This window comes from Astatotilapia calliptera, chromosome 11 (assembly GCF_964374335.1).
Source record: "Astatotilapia calliptera chromosome 11, fAstCal68.1, whole genome shotgun sequence".
NCBI classification, from domain to species: domain Eukaryota; kingdom Metazoa; phylum Chordata; class Actinopteri; order Cichliformes; family Cichlidae; genus Astatotilapia; species Astatotilapia calliptera.
In genome coordinates this window covers 36,574,137-36,596,953 of record NC_137432.1, presented here as the reverse complement: position 1 = coordinate 36,596,953, position 22,817 = coordinate 36,574,137, and the positions used below count along the sequence as shown (strand labels likewise).

Sequence of the window (22,817 nt, the reverse complement as noted above, 5' to 3'; positions counted from 1 at the left end):
CAGCTTCAGCTGCTAACAAAAACTAGCCAGCATTTGCACATCACCTGAAATTCAGAATTCATTTAAAAATCTTAAAATGACATGTGGCCTCTACACGGCCAGGCTCACATAGGCTCTTACAGAGCAAGTCTGCTGAGAACTTATTCCAGCGATCGACCTCTCTGATCAACTGTTCCACGCTCTTCTTTGAAAGGTGACCGCGCTTTTGAGGCAGTAGCTCCTAAAATTGGAACAGCCTCCCTCTGCCCATCAGCTGCTGAAAACTCATTTTTACAGCTTATTTCCTGAATCACTCACCAGTTACTTTTGCTTATTGCTTATAAAAGAGCGTATGTTTGACTGTGGGATATGTAGATTTTTCTAATTTACTTCTTTAATTTGTGTTTGTTTGTTTTTTTTATCCAAACTGTGAAGCACTTTGCAGCTGTGTGGTTCCTGTTATGAAAACAACAGATATATGAATTTACAGGATACATCAAATTATTTTACATTAACTTTGTCAAAAGGCATTTTATGTCATTGAAGAAATGACACTGAATAATAATAATAATCATAATAATAATAATAATAAAAACCAGTTATAAAAGTATGGAAGTGGGGATAAAATAAAAGCCATGCACAGTCTCGTGTCATTGGGTATAATCTATTGCAGTCCAGTGCAGCTGCTCCACCAGATGCCCAACGAGTTTCCAATCACTGAGCATTAAAAATGAATTTGAATATTGTGATTTTTCCACTTTGCATCTTGGAGACGTCGGCCAGCACATTGTGCACCCCACAAAAATGGACACCTTCCATGCTGTGTTCCAGTTAACACTGGGCACTGATTGGAAGGGACAGTTCACCCCGAAATGTCATTTACATATTTTTGCTCTGCCGTGTAGTTCAGTTTAATCCTCTAGATTGATTTGGTGTGAGATGCCCACAACTATCACCGCACAATCTTTCTGCTGTCTGTCATTCTGCTGGAAAACATCCTATTAAACAGTCAGAAGCATGAGCATCTAAGAACACGTAGTTGCATGCATCCTTCTGCATAGTGATTACTTTGGTTCCTACAATTGCATAAATTGAAATTGCTTTAAAGTTTGTGGATGTTTTTGTGGATGGGTATGACTTCTGGAAAGAGACATTGCTGCTCAGTTAAATTGTATTTTTTGATGTTTTGAACACCAAGGCGAGCGCAATTTACTCCATTATATCTGAGAGGGAGAGAGAGCCAATGCCTCAAAACTGGACAACTCGCACAAAAACAGTCTGGATGGATACATAGCACAACGGGCTAGGGAAACATGTAAATATGTATGGTGCATGATCACAGAGAAGCTGTGAGGGTCTGTTTTGAGAGACAATCACGTGCTCATGTGGGCAGCTCTGTGCTGGATGATCTGATATCCTCGTGTTGGTGTTGTTCCCAGACCATCATGAAAATGTTGTTCCAGGTTCAACATTGCAAGTGACCAATCACATTGTTGTGACGTTATTCTTTTGCGCGCCAAGCCATTCGTGCATTTATGAAATTCCAATGTTGCAAGGACAATATCAATTCTGCTTACTGTTTATTAAAGGGTTACGGTTAGGGTCAGGGTCCGTTGATCGGCGGACAGAGGCGATTTCACGCAGCTTTAGAACAGTTTTTTGTTTTACGCCGCTTTTTCCCGAAGTCGCAAAAGTATGACGTCACAACATTCTGATTGGTCACTTGCAATGTTGATCCTGGAACAACATTTAGTATGATGATCTGGGAACAACACCAACACGAGGATATCAGATCAACCGTTCTGTGCTAGCAGACAAACCACTAAGGAGAGTCGCCTTTGAACTTAGTCTGAAACCTGGAATTTGACAGATGTTGGCTGTCTTTAGCTTGCAGAGATCATGCTTACTTACTTCTTCTAAATTCATTTGTGCTACAGAGCTCTTGTTATGTCTTGTGCCTTTTTTAGTTACACAGTTTGGTTTATTTTGAGCCAAGCTAATAGAAAGATGCACAAGCACATTGCTGTCTGGGTCCTTTGTTGCCGCCACAGACATCCGACAGTCTGGCAGTTGCCCTTGAGAGACGGGCGTTATGGTCAAAAACACCTGCAGCTTTGCTTCAACTATTACTTCTAACTACCCTGAAAGATATGCAGGCCACCATTTCTGTCTCAACACAAGTTCAAGAAACAGATTATATGAAGAATATATATCATATCTGCACCCACCCCCCGCCGCTCCTCCTTTGATGCAGTGTCTCACTAAATCGATCTGTTGTCATTGATGGCTGAGCTCTTCTGTATGCTGTTCCGCTCTACATCATATAGCGCTAAATGTACTGTACATTACTACGTGAAGATATAACAATCATTATTTGTCTGCAGCGGCGCTGAACTGAACTTTACCGGTTGCCTGGTTTAAAAGCTGTTTGCATTTCTTGCCCATTTTTCTTCATCTCCGGTCTGTGAGCTGCAGGAGTGGTGTTAATCTCAGCAACCATTGGCAAAAAAAAGAATAATAACAAGTAATATTCCCTGAAATCCAGAATTATGTAGTTAAAAATGAGGCTTTTTATTTGCAATAATGTCAAGTTTCTGCTTTTTGAATGTGTCTCAGGGCCAGGTGGTGTTTGACGCCCAGGGATCCAGGATGGCAATGACTCTTATCGAGCAACTGCAAGGTAAAGCGCTTCTACGCTGTCCTCCCACGTTCAATTATAGTTGCAGAATCTGGACTGAATAATAAATGTCACTCATTGAAGAAAATCATTGCTCAATTTATTCAATGATGCATTGATTGCTGCTTTCAGCGCAGTCCGGAGAAAAGGCTCAGTTTAAGGGGCCCTTTAACTGCACATGTGAACGAGCTGGGTGCAGTGCGGTGTTGACTCGAAGCTTCACTCTAATTGGGCACCAGCCTTCGTTTTAAGCTGTTTCTGGAAATGGCATCCTATTTGTCACCAGTGACTTAATGAGTTTCCCTGCATGGGATAAGGTTGAGGATTATTTTCTACCTCTGTTCTCTTTGGCGTCCTAACGGATGAGAATTTATAATCCTGCCCCTTTCCCCTCGCATTCGGTCTCATATTTCCTGTTGTGGTGTCGGGGTAATTTGACATCCACAATGAGACGACCTGACTCGAATCCCTGAATCACTGTGGGACCTCATCAGTATTCCTGGTCAAGACTGCCACATAAGCGCCTTTTTTTCCCTCTCTTTCTTTTCTCCTTCCACTCCCCTTGGTGCTTCTTTGTTTGTCCACCTTTTCATCCGTCGATTCTTTTGCGTATTCATTATGTGCCTTTTCTTTCTGTATTCACATATTGCACTGCCTAAACGGCAGCGGTATAAATATCAATGTTTATCAGCTCTCTCGAGGAGCAAATTAATTACAGAAGCAATGCTAATTAAACTTCATACCTTTCTTGCTTTCTTGTCTCTGCTTCTCAAACATGTAGGAGGCAGTTATAAGAAGATTGGTTACTATGACAGCTCTCAAGGGAACCTCTCCTGGTTTGGCAATGATGTTTGGATAGGTAAGATGGATTTTACGGCACCGATCGCTCAGCTTCCTGTGTCTGTATTTGTGTCCTGTGTCATGCCGTGAGTCAGCCGGGTTACATGTTTGTGCTTTGACTTCAGACCTCCGCTGCGTGGCTTAATTTAGCCTCCTTTACTGTCTAAATGATGTATAATCACGGTGGATTTTTTTGTAACCACTTGTTTAGATGAAGCTAGTTATTTGGATTCTGACGCTCGCCCTCAAATTAGCCGGCTGCACACTCACTGTCCAACATGTGTTAAAAGTGTTGGCGCAGCACATGCACTGTAATCAAACAGGCCGGCGTCCTACTGTGAGTTAGCCTGTTTTTCTTAACCTATATTTGTTTCCATGCTGGCAAACTGGCACCATTAAAAGTAAACCAAAGTGGCTTTTCACAGTTACTGCTATTGATGTATGATATTTGTCACTGAATTAAATACATGCCTGAAAAAAATTCAGTTTTAATCCAAGTTTTGGAGTAACAGGGGCATCTGTTCTCTGATTTTAAACCCTTCAGTCGAAGCGCTTTTAAATTTACAAGTTATAAAACACCCCAAATTAAACCAGTGATGACTCCACAGCAAACCATGGTAAGCTGATCTGCTGAGACCTGCAAGTTGACATTTCTTATTCTCGCCTAATCAAAACTGTAAATGAGAGAATAAATAAACCGCCATCAGTCAGAGATGGGACTCCAACAACCCATTTTAATAATGTTAGTTGCAGGTGGCCTTGACAGCGTGTGCACTGCGCTCAGAAACCTCCAAAAAACTGTCAGCAGGTTGTAATTGCCTGGTCCAGTAACAGAGACCTTCAGGGTGGAAAGGGTTAAGCAAACTCATGGACGATTTTTCTCAATGCACAGCAGAAATGATGTGTAAATGTCAATGACTATAAAAATAAGTGTAGCCTGTGTGTGTGTGTATGTTAGCAGAGTTTTCTCTCTGGAAGTTTTGGAAGTTTTCAAAGTTTGTTTTAAAGCTGATATAAACGTATCAATGTGTCCCAGATAGCGGACACATTCTGGCCCTTTTGGCACTTATGGATCAGTAAAAGCACCAACAAGTACTGTGTGGACTGAACGCGGCCCAGAAGTAATGAAGTGGCCTTGGCATGCATTGCAGGAGATGTTATTATATTATGTGGGCCAGTTTTCAGAACACACCTCATATCTGTCTAATAAGTTAAGGCTCTGTTTGGCATGAGGCAACCAAATGTGGCCCATTTAAAAAAAAAAAAAAACACACACACACAACCAAATTGTGCAATAAATTTTCTTGTATATAGAAACTTTTACAGTAATGCATGCACTGTGCACTCAAACATATGCAGTTGTAGAATAATAACATGTACACATTCTGCTTTAAAGAGCAATGCTAATCCAGTAAACCACAACAATACAACCTCTGACAGTAAGAGGGAATAAACTTGATTTTCTTGTTCCAGTGCAATGTTCTCCTAGGAAAACTTCAGGCACTCGTGGGGTTTTTCATTTAGAAATATAATAAATCTAAAGATTTTTGCAGACCCTGCGGTGGCATTATCCTCCCCGCAGCGTGACAGTGTGCCACGCCACACCACCCCACAAAAACAGCTTGAAAAGGCTCAAAGATCACATCACAGATCCCAAGGTGTTGACCTAGCTTCCAAACTCCCCAAATCCGATTAAGCATCCCAAAACAACCTTGCTACCCATAAACCCCAAAGGCACTGCCGCCATTTTCCTGGTATCAGAAACCACAGGCGTCCCATGTGAGTGCCCCTTTGGGTCAGGTTTTTTTTTTTTTATAACATAAGGAGGACCTAAACAAGATTAGCACATGCATTGGAGCTTTTGTGTGTGAGCAGAGTAGCAGTGGAGGTCTACACAATATTAACAAGAAAATGCTGTGGAAGTTGCACAGCAGTCTCTCCACTTAATAATTTTTGTGATTAATATTTTTCTGATGAAGAATTAAAGGGTGCCACCTTACTGCTGAATTGGACCGAGTTACTGAAAACTAAAACTGTGAAAATATGCACTTTTCCAGTTTGATGTACATATAGTTCAGTTTGACAGTTTAATTTATGGGATGCTGTAGCGACGGTCCTCCGGGCCTTATTTCAACATTTTGTCCTTGCTGACACTCAGAGCTCCAAGCTCGTGTAATCCCTGGAGGTGGAAGAGTTTTAGCCGATAAAAGAGGGAGGATGGATTTTTTTAAAGTTAATTGCTGCAGTCCGGTGCGAGGGGCTTCACAGTGCTGCAATGGCCTCCATACACTGTGCATCGCAGCTCAGTTGTTCATCTCTTTGCCTGATCTTAGCTTAGCTTGCCTCGCTAACCAACCAAGTTTTTTATTTTTATTTTTTTTTACATCTTTCTTCTGCATAAAGAAGCTCGAACTCAAGCCAAAAAGCCCGAACCTGTGCTTTAACTCCTGCTGCCCATACTTGAGTTTACTGTGAAAACCTATTAGCGATGATTTGCCTCAGACACCAAGACGAGTACTCTGGATGTTTACTGGCCCGTCTCTCCCTGAGGAGGTGACATACTTGTGCCTGGACAGAGTGTGCCACTAATCAATCCTGCACGCCAAGGCAGCCCACAGAGGGACGCCTTTTTTTAGGCTTTTAAGGAAATGATCTGTTGCCAGGGCTTAACTGAACCCAGAAGAGGTAAAGTTTCCAGGTCAGTATCAGCATCCAGGGACAGGTGACCTGTTTGCTTGTAGGCGACATGTTTTTCCATCAGGCCGGCTTCCAGCTCTTTAGTTTGGCTTGTTGCAACGTGACAGGCTTGATGTCAGTCTAGTTAGAAGCCGCTGATGTGAAACTGACATGTTGTCCAGAGTGTCAGAGGTGAGTTTTGTTTGCTTTTTTAAATGAGCTTCTTCTTTTCTGTTTACCAAATAAAGACACATCCAGCTGACATCTACTTGTTGAGAGGAAATGAGTAATTTCCTGCTTTCTGGAGCTGACTCAGTTCGGGGAAGTTTTCTTCTTGACAGCTGGGGTGGAGGGGATGGGGGAAGGGCGTGCTTGATGTACTGACAGGGTGGAGTAAACAGCGCGGTTTTTAACTTAACCCCTGCGCTTGTTTTCCTTTGTGTTTACCACGCCCCTCCTCGCGTCGCTTTCTCACTCTCTGCACGGTCGCCCTAACAACCACTTTTTAGCTCAGCTCTTGTTCTGATCGCTGTGGCAACTGTTACAGAGCTGGGTCTCCATGGCAACTTCCCGTCCTGATTCCCTGATCAAGGACGGAGGAGGGCTTAGATGCTGCAAACACGCTGACTGAATGGACAGTTGACACATATACGCCGTGCACCTACTCAGAGCTGTAATTACTACGACTGTACATTCATTCAGACACGTACATGGCTTTCCACATTCTGGAATTTTAAATATTCCATATTTAAAGTTGACCTTTTATGGTCATTTTCAGGCCTATGGCTTTACTTAGAATCTACTGCAGCACTAATTCATCGCAATCCTTACTCATCTCATACTGGAGATGAATAAGGATCATGCACTGAAATCTGAAACAAGCTTCTGCGAGGTGACCGTATTAGGGATATATGCTCTCAGTGACATCATACAGAGCCAAGCGTAGAAAAAGTGTGTGAAACGGAGCATCAATCTGAAGTGTTAGCTTTTCACCTCAGAGATTATGTGGGAAATTACAACAGTTCCACTTCAAAAAAAATATTATAATTATAGCTATAGGAGCTGCAGTAAGCTCAGTTCTTTCTTACACCCCTGCCAGATCTTTTTTGTTTTCAAGCTTGTGGTCTTCAGTTTTTAGCAAGGTCATTCTAGAGTCTCCCAACCCCACAGTCATCATGGGAGGAGTATTTTAATTATAAAGTGTGTTGGATATTTACTGTCTATAACAGAAATATGTGAAGGTGTGTTGAGGTGTCGAGGGAAAAGCAGCTGGGTGAATGTAGAGTTGCTAAAGCATTCTGAGCCTTGCAAACCAAAAATAAAAATTTAAAACAAAGGAAGTGCAAAGATGATGTAACTACTGTAATATTCTCTCTTTGTGAAACTTTAACAAGCCGGCAGCGAAGCTGGCAGCGTATGGCACGTGTCATACTTCCATATATCACAAAAACACAGCTGCACTTCACACATAGTGAGTGTAACATTGGTGATGTATGTTTGGTTTCAAATGACAAAATTGGACAGAAACTGTGCGCTTTATCAGATTGTGCCTTTAGGAAACACGGACAGAGAGAAAATATTTCTGAATTTTTCACATCCATGTTCTCTTGACTCGTATAAATTGGTGATGCTTCTTTTTAAAGAAGCAACGATGGCAGATTAATTCATTTGCAGATTATTTACTGACTTGAATGATTCATTATTCAACAAGTATACGGTTTCATGTTGCACTGCAAATCTGTGCATTCAAGATGTAAAGTACATGTTTAACATTTTTACTTGATTATGAGAACAGATGATGTTTTTCCTTTCAAACTACTAAACTGTTTATCTGTTAAGGACTAAATGTTGCACTGTTTCAACAGACTTTAGGCTCTTCAGTGCTTTTGTGCAGAATTTTTGTCGCCACCATCAAATCTGTTGCTAGGAGTTGCTTAAAGGTCATCATCCGATATTGGGTACATATGAACAGAAGCATCAGTGATCCCGTTTATTTTAAATTTCCCTTTAATGTGTCTGTTGTGGCTTTGTGAGTCACGCTGTTTTGGAGGGGATTTCTTATTTAACAGTGTTGCATTTTGTTTGTGTTGAAGATACAAATTTCTATTCAGTTTTTACTTTACCACATGAATAGACTGTTGGTCCTGCTGGATTTGATCCATGTGGAGAGTAATTTTGCCAGTGGAGATCTTAATCAGAAGTCTACACATAAATTTAGCTGAACTTGTGTAATCACATGAAGATTAATTGAGGAATATGGATGGACTGCAGGTATCCTGAATGAAGATCCCTAATGTCCCAGTTTCTCCTCATCCTTTCATCTCACTCAAGCACACAGTTTGATTGATGTACAAATCAGTCAGGACCACTATAGTCAAAATAAGATGTTTGTTTCCATCTGCTGTAAATTATGTTTGACTAAATGTCTGCGAGAGCAGCAGCAAGACATCAGCGCAGAGCAGAGGAGGCATCAGTAACATCAGATGTGACGGTGATTAAGAGGAGCTTGTAGACTCACAGCAGCTGTAGACCTTATGTGAAATTAGCCTGTTGGATGTGTAGACGGGTATCAGCTGTGTAATCAGCTTATGTGGGCTGGTATTGAGATCAGATCTCTGCGGGCCGACTGATCAATTGTGTTAAAGAGAGAGCTGAACCTGAACGTTAAACTTTTGATTTTGTGATCGATTTACACTCCTACCCTCACCCACGGCCACGAGCTGTGTGTAGTGACCAATGAAAAAAAGAAGCAGGTACAAGCTGAGGAAATGAGCTTCCTATAGAAGCTTGTTTAGAGTGAGAAGCTCAGTCGTTTAATGAAGACACTCCTCCATTAAAAGGAGCCAGATTCGTTGGCTTAAGCATCCTGCTGTGGTTCCTCCTTGGCACTTTGTAGTGTAGAGGTGACTCGGGCATGTCTAAGTGAGGTGAAAGATTATGTGTCCGGGCTGGCTTGAGGCCACCTTATTATCTCCATGGCCGACTGAGTAGATTGATTTCTAACTACTTAAAAAAACAAAACCCTTTATTTCCTCTGGTTTTCCTGCCATACCTCTTTAATTTAACTTGGCACACTGTCTTATATTGTCATTCTACTGTCAGATGTCACCAGACACGAGCTGGCTATGTGACTGCAGTGACAAGCATCTAAACACAGCATGATTGGCTCTCTGACACTCTGCGACCCCCAAGGGGACGACACTCTGACACTTCCCTCTGACATCTGACACATCAGCTTCATGCAGCGCTGACACTCCCGCCCTGTTTCCTCTCTGACATGAACACACACCGTCTCCCTCTGTTTTTCTCTCTCTGTGTGTGCCTAAATGCACCCTGGCACTCGTACGCAGCCTCTTCACTATGTTCTCTCATACTTACTCTATCGATCTGCATGCATGTGAATAATTAGACTTAAATTCGCATAAGCATCCTCACACACACACGCTAACACACATCTGCAGGCAGTCTCGGATTTAGGCAGACAGATAGTCAGAGGCTGTTGAGTGTAAAACGAGGCTCCCTGTCCATCTGCCCCTCTTTGAACTCTCCTCACAGAGGAATTCTTCTGGTTTAAAGCTACACAAGCATGAATAATTTGGTCGTTGGTCCACTCGATAAAACCCTAAAGCTTCAACTCTTAATTAACAAAGTTGTCTTCTTGCTCAGTACATTACTTTACAGTATGGTAATTACTGAAACACACATTCAAGCACAAATCGGTGGTTCGTGGCTGTGTGTTTCACAGCATGCTGTTCAACCGTGTCAGAAATTAAAAGCGTTACTAGTTGTTCCAAAGGGCAGAAATCACTGTCATAAGGAGGAGAGAGACTTTGATTAAATTAGGATACCAAGGCACGTTTTCAAACAGTCAGTGTGTTTCAGTTGGCTGCACATGGCAGATATCGCTGGATCCAGAAAGAAAAGAGAAGCCTGCTTTCTTGTGTTGAAGTTGGTGTGAATGAATGTCGCGCTGCAGGTTTTAGGAGGCTGATGAAAGGCTCAGAAAACAGTCATTTAATCTTAAATGTGCAGTCAGTCATTTTTTGTGGTTATTTAATAGAGTAAAAAGCAGATATTCTACTCATAAATATACATAGATTAGTGTATAATTGTCTTCCAGCAAACTGATGCGTTCTCATAAACTCATAATTAATCCATTAAAAGTAAATAGGAGCGCATAAATAGGGACATTTAAATCATCCCTGCGCCTTCAGACTCAACATATGAAGTATTACACCCGTGTTTTATCCTCTTCATGTCACATCATCCTGTTCCTCCTCACCCCAAACCTCAAAAGTAAAGTCAGGTTTCTAACATGGAAAAACACGCTTATTTATTCCTAATATTCTAGCGACCCCCCAACTCTGGACAGCTGACAAAATCCAGCTGAACAACACCAACATCTGGTTATAAGCTAACATTATGCAGTGGCCCTGTAGCCCCTTTTGCACAATTATGATTTTTATATCTTGAAGGTAAAATTCTAACAAAACAGATTCTATCTTTGATTTATTTCATTGCTTAATGTGTTTGAGATGGATGTGTGTTTCAGTTTTCAGTTTTATTTGTCATATGCAAGTTAGCCCAGGGTCAACATTGCAATGAAATGTGTTTGACGAGCAGCAGTCACTCAGCAGCATGATACAGTAGGAGAAAATATAATAAAATAAAATAATAAAAAAAATAGAAAAATAGTAAGGAGCAAAATATTAGAGAGACATGGTAAAAGAGAAAAGACGACTAAATATATATGTATCTATAAATATAAATATATGTACACTAGTGATTAAATAAGAAAATCTTGAAAAGAAATATGACGGGAGGGCAGATGGGATATTGCACAGGAATGAGCAGCAGAAAATTACAGTATTGCACTTTTAAATATAAATATCAATAACAATAAAGTGAAGTGACCAGTGCAGATTATACAGAGTACTTGTGAAGCTGCAGGGTAGCTTCGGAGTGCGTCCTGTGGTGTGTGTGTGTTTAAGTGTTGTGTGTGGTCACATATGCATATATAAATTAGAAGGCAGATCATTGATAACAGCGGCACCGGTCGGTAAGTATTCTTTTTGGTGTGAAGGCAGTTTGTGAAATAATCAGTCTTGTTTATTTTTCTTCCTCAACATGATTTGTCAAAGATTATTTCATGTATCTGAGCACAACCTTTGCTATCTGTTCTTTCATCTTCTGATTTGTGTCCATATATGTAAAATCAATATGTTCTGGATTGGATTTAGATTAGAGGGGCTGGAGGGATGTTCATGTTCCTTCATGATGTCATAGGTTACTGATTGCTTGGCCATTAACACCAGTGCGGGAAAAGATGCTGGTTTGGATTTAAATACAGTTGTTGTCTTTCAAAGCTTTGCTGACACACACACACTTTCTCTAGACAAAATACATGCTTCAAATATACTTCCTATTGAAACCCATTACTGGAAAAACTGTGTTAACTGTGTTGGTTTAAAATGGAGCACTGTAACAAAAAATAATTTCCCCCAGGGATCAATAAAGTATTCTGATTCTGATTCTGATTCTGAACTGGCATGACAGAATGTGACACTGTGTGACCATTAACCCCAAAAAATAGATACTGAAGAGAGAAGCATCCCTGTCTACTGGTATCATATAAATAAAACTGAATAGAGCTGTAGGTGGAAAAAAGTAGAGCAAGTGCCGACGTGTCCTTCCTCCAGGGATAAAAAGAAATAAATAAAAATGACACACTTTTCCAGCAGTTCGACATTTTCAACATCTAGAGTGATTATTTCTTAGAAGCTCGGTTATCCCGTCTTTATTTTTAGGATAATGCTGATTTTTATATCAGCTTTTCTTTTTAAAACACCATTAACTTTTACATTTTGGAGATGAGCTAAATCACAAAATGAAAAATCTGGTGAGTACAGACGAGAATGAGACGCTATCACGTAGCACTGTCTGCTCCACTGGCAGTAAAAGCTCAGACTGAGCACAAACTCAGATGTAGTACTCTATTTTCTAAACTGTCTCCTTGAAAGATCCATTATCACCACTACCCTAAGAACATATAACCTGTAACCACACCTATTCACACTTTTACAGGGAGGGGGAGGGTAATAGCCGACCTCTTGAGGTATCAATCTCCTGACTGAGGACAGCGCTGCTGGGCTTTCTGTCACTTTTTTAAATAATGGCTGGATTTCTTTCTGAATTTGAACCTGGGCACATTTTTTTTTCTGCCACAAGTTTCACTTTAGACTTTATTTACACGATGGACGTCGACATAATGATGCCAGCCCATTGGTTGGTGGACTTTACACTGTAGCACTTGATGAACTTTTTGAGTCCAGACGGTGTAATATTTAGATGAGAGGGTGGAGTGCTAGCTATCAGCTAACACCAGTGAGCTTGGTTAGCTTCTATGTATGTAACGCTCAGACATGCACAGCTAATTAGAGAGAAACTACAAGAAATGAACCAACCACAACTGAAACACAAACTTCCTAGATGGTCTGCATCTCACTGTATTTTATATTGTTTGTCGAATGATTTGATGCAGAGTTGGACCAAAGCTGGTTTACTAACTCGCTTTGCTGTGTATCGTGGCTCACTTCTCCTTCAGTAACTACTTCACTGCACCCACATTCCCCCTTTTTGTGGATGACTAAGTAAGGTGACCGCAGCTAGCAGCGTTTTTCTTGCTGTTGCGGCAACTTCTCTGACATACTTTCCACTTCAATCCCGCTAAGTCACACTGAGTCACTCACACAGGTGCAGTGAAGCTGTGGTTACTGGGTCGAGCGAAGCACTGGTGAAGGAATTATTTTGAACTTAATTGGCATTCTGTTGTCGTCTCTGGCTCCCGCTCCTCTCCTCGGCTCTGTTTCCTGAGCAAATGCTAGCTCCTCTGTGGCCTCCACTGTTACTCACTGGTGTTTGTTGCTGGTCTAATGAAGTCAGTGCTGTTTGGTGCTCTTATCATCATGATATTTGATTTAAATGGTGTGCTGCATGTTAGAAAGTTAACCATGGTTTCTGACTGAGACTATGAATGCTTTTGGCCATGAACAATGAAAATGTGATAAGATAACCTTTTCACAACAAGGTCCGGTGCACTGACCATCAAAAAACTGGACTGACTCATTTAAAAACTGGAATCTATCCACACACCCCAGAACTGTTTATCTGTATGTGATTTTCAATACTGCAAAGTTGGGCATTTTAACATGCATGTCTATGGGGACTGACTTGTATTTTGTGCCATTGCCAAACGGCCATTAGAGGAACTGCAGTTTTTGGCACTTCCACACACAGCAGCACATATGATTACGTGGCATGTCGAGTCATGACTACCTGAACAATGAAAGAACTTTTCTATCAGCACCAAGTGACATGCTTGAGACTGAGAGTCTTTTTTCAAGAAAACACAGCATGTTTTGGGGGGGTTTTCAGGGTTTTTCAGTGATGGACAGATATTGAGATTGTGGCCTCCATGATTTTCTTCCATGATTTGTTTTCATGGTCTGATCTAGAAAAATGCATTTAGCTCAAAATATTATTCAACTAGTTCAAAAATACTCACCTGAATAAATGACAGGTGGACAAAAATGTTTTCAAAGTATAAATTATAACCACACAATCTCACTACCTCACACTGACACTGTAAGTTAATAAAATCATGCACATTCATACCTCGGGGGGAATTTAAAAGCATCACGCCACCAACTGCATGACGTCGGACTGTGGGAGGAAGTCAGGCAGCGAGAACGCGCTAACTCCACACAGAAAGGCCTCGGCCAGACGCTGGATTTAAACCAGGAACCTTCTTGCTTCAGAAGTGCTAAACATCGTGCTGCCATGCAGCTCTTGGTGTGGAGGTTATAATTTATAATGTATGCTTTAAAAAAAGAAAAGCATTATTAAAAGCTTTAAGCTGTCTTATCGTGGTATTCTTTTACCTGTTGTCACTATTCCAACTGATGATGATGTTTTTGACCACAATCATCAGTCTCTGCAACATCTGTGCACCTGTCAGGTTTTCAGAATGCTGACGTGGTACATCGTATTGGGACAAAGTTTCACCAGTGGCACTTTAAACTGCTTCATCCTAATTTAAGTATGGCTTTCTGACCTTATTTAAATGCCCATCAGACACTCAGGATTCATGTTATTCATGTTTAAACATTTCACCTGCTTCTAGACTCCTTTAAATAAGAGAAGGAGAGAGAGAGAGAACAAAGGAGCAGTTTGTGAGAGCGAGTGAGCATGAAGGCAGAGATGATACTTCACTTTAGATACTGCTGCATTATTGAATGTAATTTTGTGTTTAAGAACAAATCTTTTAACACTGAATGTTGAATCACGGTTCTTCTCCTGCTCTCTTTCACCCTTTTCTGTAACTACTGAATCTATCTAATAAAGATAGAAAGGCGATAGAAATTGTCTTTAAAAATGCATCGAATCAGCCTGAGAAGCTTCAGTGACTCAGTCATTATGAAAAGTTATCAGGAGTTATGGTTTCTACTTAACAACACTAAATGGTACTTTAATTATTAGATTCTTAATGCTGCTCGAGCAGTTTGTGCAGTCGTGTATTGAGACATTCATTCATGTTTAGCGAGGATGTGTAGAACCGCTGCTTTGGTTGCCATTGTCTTGGCTTCCGTTGCAAATATAAGGAACCGTGAATTTGCTTTTAACCAGGATATTTGCTCCGATGCACACATAGAACAAGAAGTCTCTGTTAGTCAGGCATCTGAAATTGAAATGAACTGTGCAATCATCACCGGCACTGACTGGTCATGTTCACAGAATAAAAGCAGGAAGGGCAGTGGAATAGCAATGAGCGGTTATTTCCCAGCCAATTAAACAAATGACTGTTTTCATGATTAATGGACTCATTGTTTAATCTTTAAAATGACACAATTATGAGAGAAGGCTCTTTCATCTAAACATGTCTAATCATCACATTTAAGAAGCTGGAATCAGCAAAAATATAGTTGTTATGAGGGGGTAGCTATGGAAACAGGCAAGTTTTAAGCATGTTTCTTGTGACATCACTCACTTTTCAGGTAAGAGTTTTTTACTTTAAAGTCAAGCATGTAAATACACCAAAGTACAAATCGTTACAGTAGTTATACAATAAATAATTGGGAAGCGTATCTGTAACCGGAAGGTCGCCGGTTCGATCCCCGGGCTCTCTGTCCTGGTCAAGACACTTCACCTACTGACTACTGGTGATGGCCAGAGGGGCCGATGGCGCGATATGGCAGCCTGGCTTCTGTCAGTCTGCCCCAGGGCATCTGTGGCTACACTTGTAGCTTGCCTCCACCAGTGTGTGAATGTGAGAGTGAATGAATAGTGGCATTGTAAAGCGCTTTGGGTGCCTTGAAAAGCGCTATATAAATGCAATCCATTATTATTATTATTATTATTTATGAGGTTGAAGTTTTTCCCATCAATGCTTTTTGGGATGTAACTGCCTGTGAAAAGTATTAAAAGAAGTATTAAGCTACATATTTAGGAGCTGTTGTTAAAGAGTTACATCTAACATATAAAGAACATCGTATCATCATCCTTAAAGTGCTCTGGATGACAGTACAACCCAGTGCGGCCCTCACCCAGTTGCCAAGGGTAATTATTTGAAGCTGTGAGTAAAGGAGGTCTTTAAAGGTTATTGTCTCATTAATGGGATGTTGGGAGTATCCGAGCAGTAGAAGCATTTTCCCTCCCTTTATTTCTTTTCTCTCTCTCTGTTCAGGTGCTGGGCCTCCGGCCGATCGGACAGTGGTGATTGACGAATACAGGTACCTGTCTCAAAAGCTGTTTGCAGCCGTGTCCGTCTTCGCCGGCCTCGGCATCCTGCTCGGCATCGTCTGTCTAACCTTCAACATCTATAACGGGAATGTCCGGTGAGTCCTCGAACACTCGACATCCACATAGCCTGAAATATTCTCCCCTCGTAGTCTTCGCTTATTATTTTGCATTCACTGTCGTTCTGTTTATCTTGCTTTGAGTTTTTTTGGAGAGGTCATTGTATAAGCTGCTTCTCCTGCACAAGCCTTTTACTTGTTTACTTTGGATTCAAGTGTGTGTCAGTGAAAGTGTGTTTGAATATAAATGAGTGCCTTTGTGAGCACACCAGACATTTTTAAATAACTGTATGTTTTACTCTAAAACTCAACAGAAAAATTATGCTCCAACAATTTTGAGACTTAATTCGATTTTTAAATAAATCCAAAATGTTATAGTGTCAGCTTTTCAAGTGTAGTAATTATTTTGTTTTCATGCTTTACTTAATTAATTGTTTTTAGGTTTTAAAGACTGTTAATGCCACAAAGTTTGGATCTTGAAATTAGCTGTGGTTAAGTCACGCAAGGAAAATCTTCCTTTTAAGATGGAGTTACAGATGAAATGGTCAAACAGCCGAAACTAATGAGGACCGACAGAGTCATGTCTCAAAGATTCAAGAGACAGCTTTGTTACACAAAAGTCATCTGTTTGGATAAAAATCTGTGAAGTCAGAGGAAATCAGATCTTGTAACAACCTCCTGCTGCTCACAGAGACCTCATCACTCACTGTGTTTGCACTCCAAGCGTGACTTTGAGTTTTTCTTGGATTTAAAACAGAGCTCAAAATAATTCTCAGAGATCTTCTTCTCCTTTGAGGTTAATGTAAATGAATGGCATGCTGTGTCTCCAGTTTGGGCATGGCTTTTTTTGCTATCTTGCTGCTGGTTTCATTGTCACAGCTTAAACGTAGCTCTAGAGCAAATGCAAATAAATTCACTTTAAAAAAAACTGCCTTTTGAACTAGGATTTATGAGCTTAATACATGTCTGTGAAGCCAGTGGAGAATATCTCTGAGGTCTCTTTAACATAGTATTTTTATGTTTGACCTGGGTCAAAGTGATTTACAGTCCCACAAGTCCACAAGCTTATCAGGAGATTTACTTATTTATTTTTTTCTTTGGAAAGCTGGAGAGGTTTGTTCTTCTGAGGATCTCTGGCTGACTCGAGTGTGCCAATCAGGCCCTCCTCCACCTTTGATTATATTTCAAAGACAATTTCACCACGGGCTGCTTTCAGCAGCCAAAACAGTGCGAGTCAGATCAAATCAAATATATTCAGTAAGATGTTTTCACAAAACAGGTTTGCACCAGCTGCCTTGTTAGGAGACAAAACTCCAAAATCAATCCACCTTAAAACAACGAATGAGTCAAAAGCAATCACAGACGAGAAATCCAACGAACTGAATCTGACACGTCTGACCTTTCGATGTCTCAGCTGCAGCTACAATAAAGTTCAGCAAATGTTTGACCTTCCAGGTGATTTCACACCTGTAGTTCAGTTAATTTGGTTCGCCTCAAATGGAGAAACAGATGTTTGCTCTTCAGCTGCGTTTATAGAGCAGGAAAAAGTGACTCAGATCTGGGTTTTTTCACTGAGCTGAATTTTAGAGCGTACAAAAACCACAAACAACAAACATGAGCTGCAATAATGCCATATAAACACCTGGGGAGTGAAGTGCTCAGCGCATCATGGGAAGTCCCCCAAAAGCACATCCATCTAGCGGCATGACTAAAGGATGGTTCAAGGTCACCTGATCCACCCCCAACTATAAGCTTTTTTTTAAAAAAAAGGACATTTTGAAGCCTGCTCTTAAAAGCAGAGGGTGTCTGTCTCCTGAACCTGAACTGGGAGTCGGTTGCACAGGAGAGGGACCTGGAAGCTGAAGGCTCTGCCTCCCATTTTAATTTGAGAAACTCTAAGAACACAAGTAGACCTGCAGTCTGAGAGCAAAGTGCTCTATTAGGATAAAATGGTACTATGAAGTTATGATGTTGGCTAATCATTCAGCACTTTGAGCACAAGGAGAAGGAATTCAATTTAACAGTGAGCCAATAAAGAGAAGCTAATAAACGAGACGTATAATCTCTCTTTCAGTTCAGCTCCTAGGACCACTGGATAATAAGGAATTACACTAGTCCAGCCTTCCCAAATGCAGAGTGGTGTGAACAGCACAGATCACATGGACTCATTCCATTCAGACCATTTAGATGTGCATCTTTAATCTGAGCAGTCAAAATGGACTTTATGTGATCAGCCATGAGAATCCCGTGGAGGCACTTACATGTATAGTTAACATCTTCATCCCTGAAACACCCTGTACTGGCTTCAAGCAATATTTGTTACGAGAAAAAAAAAAAACAGAACCATTTTTCAAAGGTCAAAGAGGCCATCTTATAAACATGGATGTAGTATTTGCCATGCTTTATTTCTGTTGCTTCAAATAAAGCTGCAAAGCATTCAGAGTTTGGGCGAAATTATAGTTTAAGATAGTTTAAAGCACCGGTCTCCAACCTTTTTTGCACCACGGACCGGTTTATGCCCGACAATATTTTCACAGACCGGCCTTTAAGGTGTCGCAGATAAATACAACAAAATAAAACCAGTACCGGTACCAAAAAAAAGAAGATTTATTCATAACACACATGAAAAGACCCAGGAAAACCGAGTAAACGATAAAAACGATAACAAAATAACGCTGAAAACCGATAAAAACCCTGAAAAGCAGACATTTCACACCTGAGCCTCAACTCTCGCGGCCCGGTACCAAATGACTCACGGACCAGTACCGGTCCGAGACCCGGGGGTTGGGGACCACTGGTTTAAAGGACATAGGTCTTAAAGCTGAAGCGCCTGCATTCTTTTTCATATATTCCACCCTGGCTGAAAAAAGCTTCCAGTAGAATCGAGAGAGAACAGCCCTCAGCTCATTGACTCTTTGACCTCAGTAAACACTTGGCTGATGACTTTATGCGCTCAATCGCAACTTTCAGGATATAAAAAAATCAACATGGAGTACATTTTATAACGCTTTGGTAATTATTACAGTCAGGAAGGAGAATTAGCCAATGAGCTTCCTGCATCCTTGGTCTCACAGTCAGATCCATCTGTTGTCATGTTTGGTTTTGAAATACAGTCAGATTAAAGTTTATTCTCAGACTCAGTGTCACAGTGGCTGCACACATTTTTATATATAGTGTATGTTCCAGTAACTTACTGCTGTGAGGTTGGCATGTACTTGGTAGTTTACAGTTTTCACCTGAAGTAAAGTCATTATTGTGTTTTCTGGAACCTTTCAAACATCGTCCAACGAACTGATTCTGCTTTTAGGAAAGAGACTGAAAAGCTACTGATTTTCAGTGTTTTCTTGCTCTGAGCACCACAAGGCAAATACAATTTATTTCCATTACATTCATCGGAAGGCAGACATCTCTACACGATCTCCAATACTGGGAAACACAGCACTACAGGCAACAGGAAAAATACTTATATTTGATTAGTGGTTAACATTTCTTGTAAGGGATTTGCATCCTGAAACCCTGGATATTTGTTTCATTGGTTCTGGCCCAGTTCTGGTTGGCACAGGCTTTTTTTTAAGCAAACGACAAAGTCATACTGACTCATTAAATGGGTAATTTTGCATTAGCGCAGGATACAGAAACCAAATTGTGGTGACTGACAGCAGGCTGTGCAGCACTCTAATGCTTCTGATCTATATATTTATGCTCCCTGGTGTCACATACATCACATACTGTTATCGTGTGAGAGCAGTCATGCAGAGATAAAAATCGAGCACAGAAGGGGAAAAAAATGACAGTTTTTCTTCCAACACTGGCCTCAATCAATCATAATTCAAAGCAGCAGTTCAACGCTGTGCATAATAAAAGGAGAAAGCAACACTTCATGTCAGAGAATAACCCCCGCAGCACCTCATACGTCAATGGTATATAACAGACTGAAAGGTTACTTCAGATGTTCTAGCATTCGTTAGCGAGTCAGAGAGTGTACATGTGAATGTATGTTTGTATGCGCTCTACATGAGTGTGGAGCTGTGCTGTAAATAAGCAGTGCGGCCCCCCGGGGATGTGCAAGGGCAGGTCAATGGGATAAAAGAGTCAAACGTGCACACTCTGCTGCAGGAGATCGGCAGCCTGAGCAGAATATATTAAAAACTCTTAAATTGAAACTAAATCTCTTCTTGGGAACATTATAATGCTGAGAAGGTCCCTGGAGGAATTTAAATAAACACATTGTCTTGAACAGAGAGAAATCACTGTGCCTGTTTTTTCTTCTTGATTGTCCATTTAGCTCCTGTCTCTTCTCCCACACTCACTATCGTTTTTAAATATGACTGCTGCAGCTGCAGTGCAGAGGCAAAACTTTCATCTGATTTTTCAAAGCAGGGTGTAGACCACAGAGAGCTTAAAGACACTGTGCAGCTTCCAGAAAACTATTGTTATTAGTCGTATTCAGCAGTGTTGCCTGCATTTGGGTGCAGCTTATGCTCACATGCAGTGTGTGTGCTAGCACCGATTACACTATCCTACTCTTAGGCTCCACTGTTTTATATTGACTACTGGATGCCATGTATGTTGTATAACTGGGAAACCAACAAATGCAGAAATGGTAAAAAGAAAGTACTCCAGGTTTTTCATACCATAATAAAAGTCATGTGGTCCTTAGCAGGTCTTAAAATGAGGTAAATCCAGCCTCAGATCCACTACAAAGTACACATGTACTGCTTCCATAGGAATTCTGATAATCAAATTACATGTATAGAAACCCCAGTGAAGAACGAGTCAGTCCACAGGCTTATGGAGGCGACCAAGAGAACCTTTTTAATTCAGTTAAATTATTTTGTAGCACCAAAGCACAACAGCAGTTGGCTGAAACCTCCTAGGACCTGGCGTCTACACATGCAGACATCACATTCTGGGTTGTCTAGACCACACTACTAAATTTTGCTCTACAAGGGCCTGATATACACTTACGAGGACATTATGCTGCCACCGTTCTATCAAAATTTAAAACGAATGAGCTCATATGTGGATATCAGGCCCTTGGAGCGCAAAATTTGGTAAAAAGATAATTCTTTGTTTTTACATTCATCAGGTCCCAATCAGCCGAAATAGCAAAGAGAAATTAAATATGCATGTCATGAAAGAGTTCGGGTCTTAGGAGGTTATTGTACTTTATATTGTAAGGTACAAGACCCTACAGTAATACAAAGAAAACCCCATCAATCAAACAATCCCTTTTGAGCAAGCACATGGCAACAGTGGGAAGGAAAAACTCCCTTTTAACAGGAAGAAACATCCAGCGGAACCAGGCTCAGAGATGGGCGGCCGTCTGCCGTGACCGGTAGGGGGCGAGGGGAGGAAGACGGGACAAAAGCCATGCTGTGGAGGGAAGATCTGAGTTTTTAAGCTGAACAGTCTGTTCACACACTGGCAATAAAAAGTGTTTACTTCATGAAAGAGAGGTAAATAGTGCACCTCCACGGGGAATGTTTGCTACTGTGGCAAATGTTAAACTCTGTTTAGAAGGTTATTGAATTAAATCCCCTCAACTAAATCAGACAGTACTCAACTGTTAGATTTTTACAGGTATCTGTGATCCCTAGGAAGTGAGTCATTCTCTCTTTGGCAATCTTTCCTGTGAAGATACAGCAAGAAAACACCCTGACCTTTTGTGTTTGTGTGTTTGTGATAAAAACCTCTACAAAGCAGACTAATGATTTTTCCTGTATTTTATCCATCTAATGCCGTGCACACAACAAATAACCTTTTTTTCTTTGTGGCTGTATGGTGAAAAAATGCCTCACCTAAAATTGTCCTCTTGCACTGCTCACAGAAGATAGGACGTCGCCTTCTGTCTGCACTAATTAGACTAATGAGTGCCAATCACACATCAAAGGAGATGCCCGGGGAGGAAGAGTGTTTCTATATTTGGACCTTCTCAGTGTGATGAACACGCCAGGAGACCGTCCAAACAAGCAAATCAGGATGATAACATTTTAATTTAAAAAAACCTACAAAAAAAAGATGAGCTTTCTTGGAGCTCGCAACAAAACAATTATCGCCTGCTTACAAATTCATTGAATCTACCTTTAAGCTGAAACATGTTTTTTCTTATTGTGTTTTTTTTCTCTTTATTTGTGTTCCTGTGTGAATCTGTTACAATTTCAGGTACATCCAGAACTCACAGCCCTACCTGAACAACATGACAGCGGTGGGCTGCATGATGGCGCTCGCTGCTGTGTTCCCGCTGGGGATTGATGGTCACCACGTCCAGAAGTCTCAGTTCCCCGTCGTCTGCCAGGTAACAAAGAAAACGACACAGGGAGGGAAGGGCAAGTAGTAGCCAGAAGTGAAGAGGAGTAATCGTGTTATTGTAGCTACAAATATATTTTTCTAGTGATGTGATACCAGTAGCTGAGAACTTGATAAGCATCAACAAGACACATTATTGGACTGAAAAATGAGGCCAAAAACTTTCTTGAGTGGCTCCAAAAGTAAAACAATCCTCATGGACTTTAAATGCCCAACTTTATATCAGAAGTGCACAAAAGTAGCTCAGGACTCTATAGTTAATTTACAGCTTCATAACTGTATGTGTGAGGGGTGCAGGGGATATATATTTTTAATGTTCCTTTTATTAAGGCTTAAAGTTCACGTGTGCTTTGACAGACGGGTCGATGTTTCCTCTAGAAGCTGTTACACTTCTCCTCAGCTCACTGGAGTTGCAGAATTGAAGTGTTTGAGGGTGCTTTGCATTGTTGCTTCTTTTTAGAGCAGACCAGTAATTTGGGTTG

The 22,817-nt window shown here is 40.9% G+C and overlaps 1 protein-coding gene across 7 annotated transcripts in view; it reads left to right on the top strand.

Moving 5' to 3' along the window:
* gabbr1a (gamma-aminobutyric acid (GABA) B receptor, 1a) overlaps positions 1 to 22,817 on the top strand; it is a 130,626-nt gene that overhangs the window by 82,503 nt on the left and 25,306 nt on the right. For all 7 annotated transcript variants that reach the window (XM_026183912.2, XM_026183904.2, XM_026183908.2 and 4 more), the window contains 4 exons: positions 2,596 to 2,659; positions 3,438 to 3,515; positions 15,915 to 16,065; positions 22,192 to 22,324. In XM_026183912.2, the coding sequence (XP_026039697.1) occupies positions 2,596 to 2,659; positions 3,438 to 3,515; positions 15,915 to 16,065; positions 22,192 to 22,324 (426 nt within the window). The remainder of the gene's footprint in view (positions 1 to 2,595; positions 2,660 to 3,437; positions 3,516 to 15,914; positions 16,066 to 22,191; positions 22,325 to 22,817) is intronic.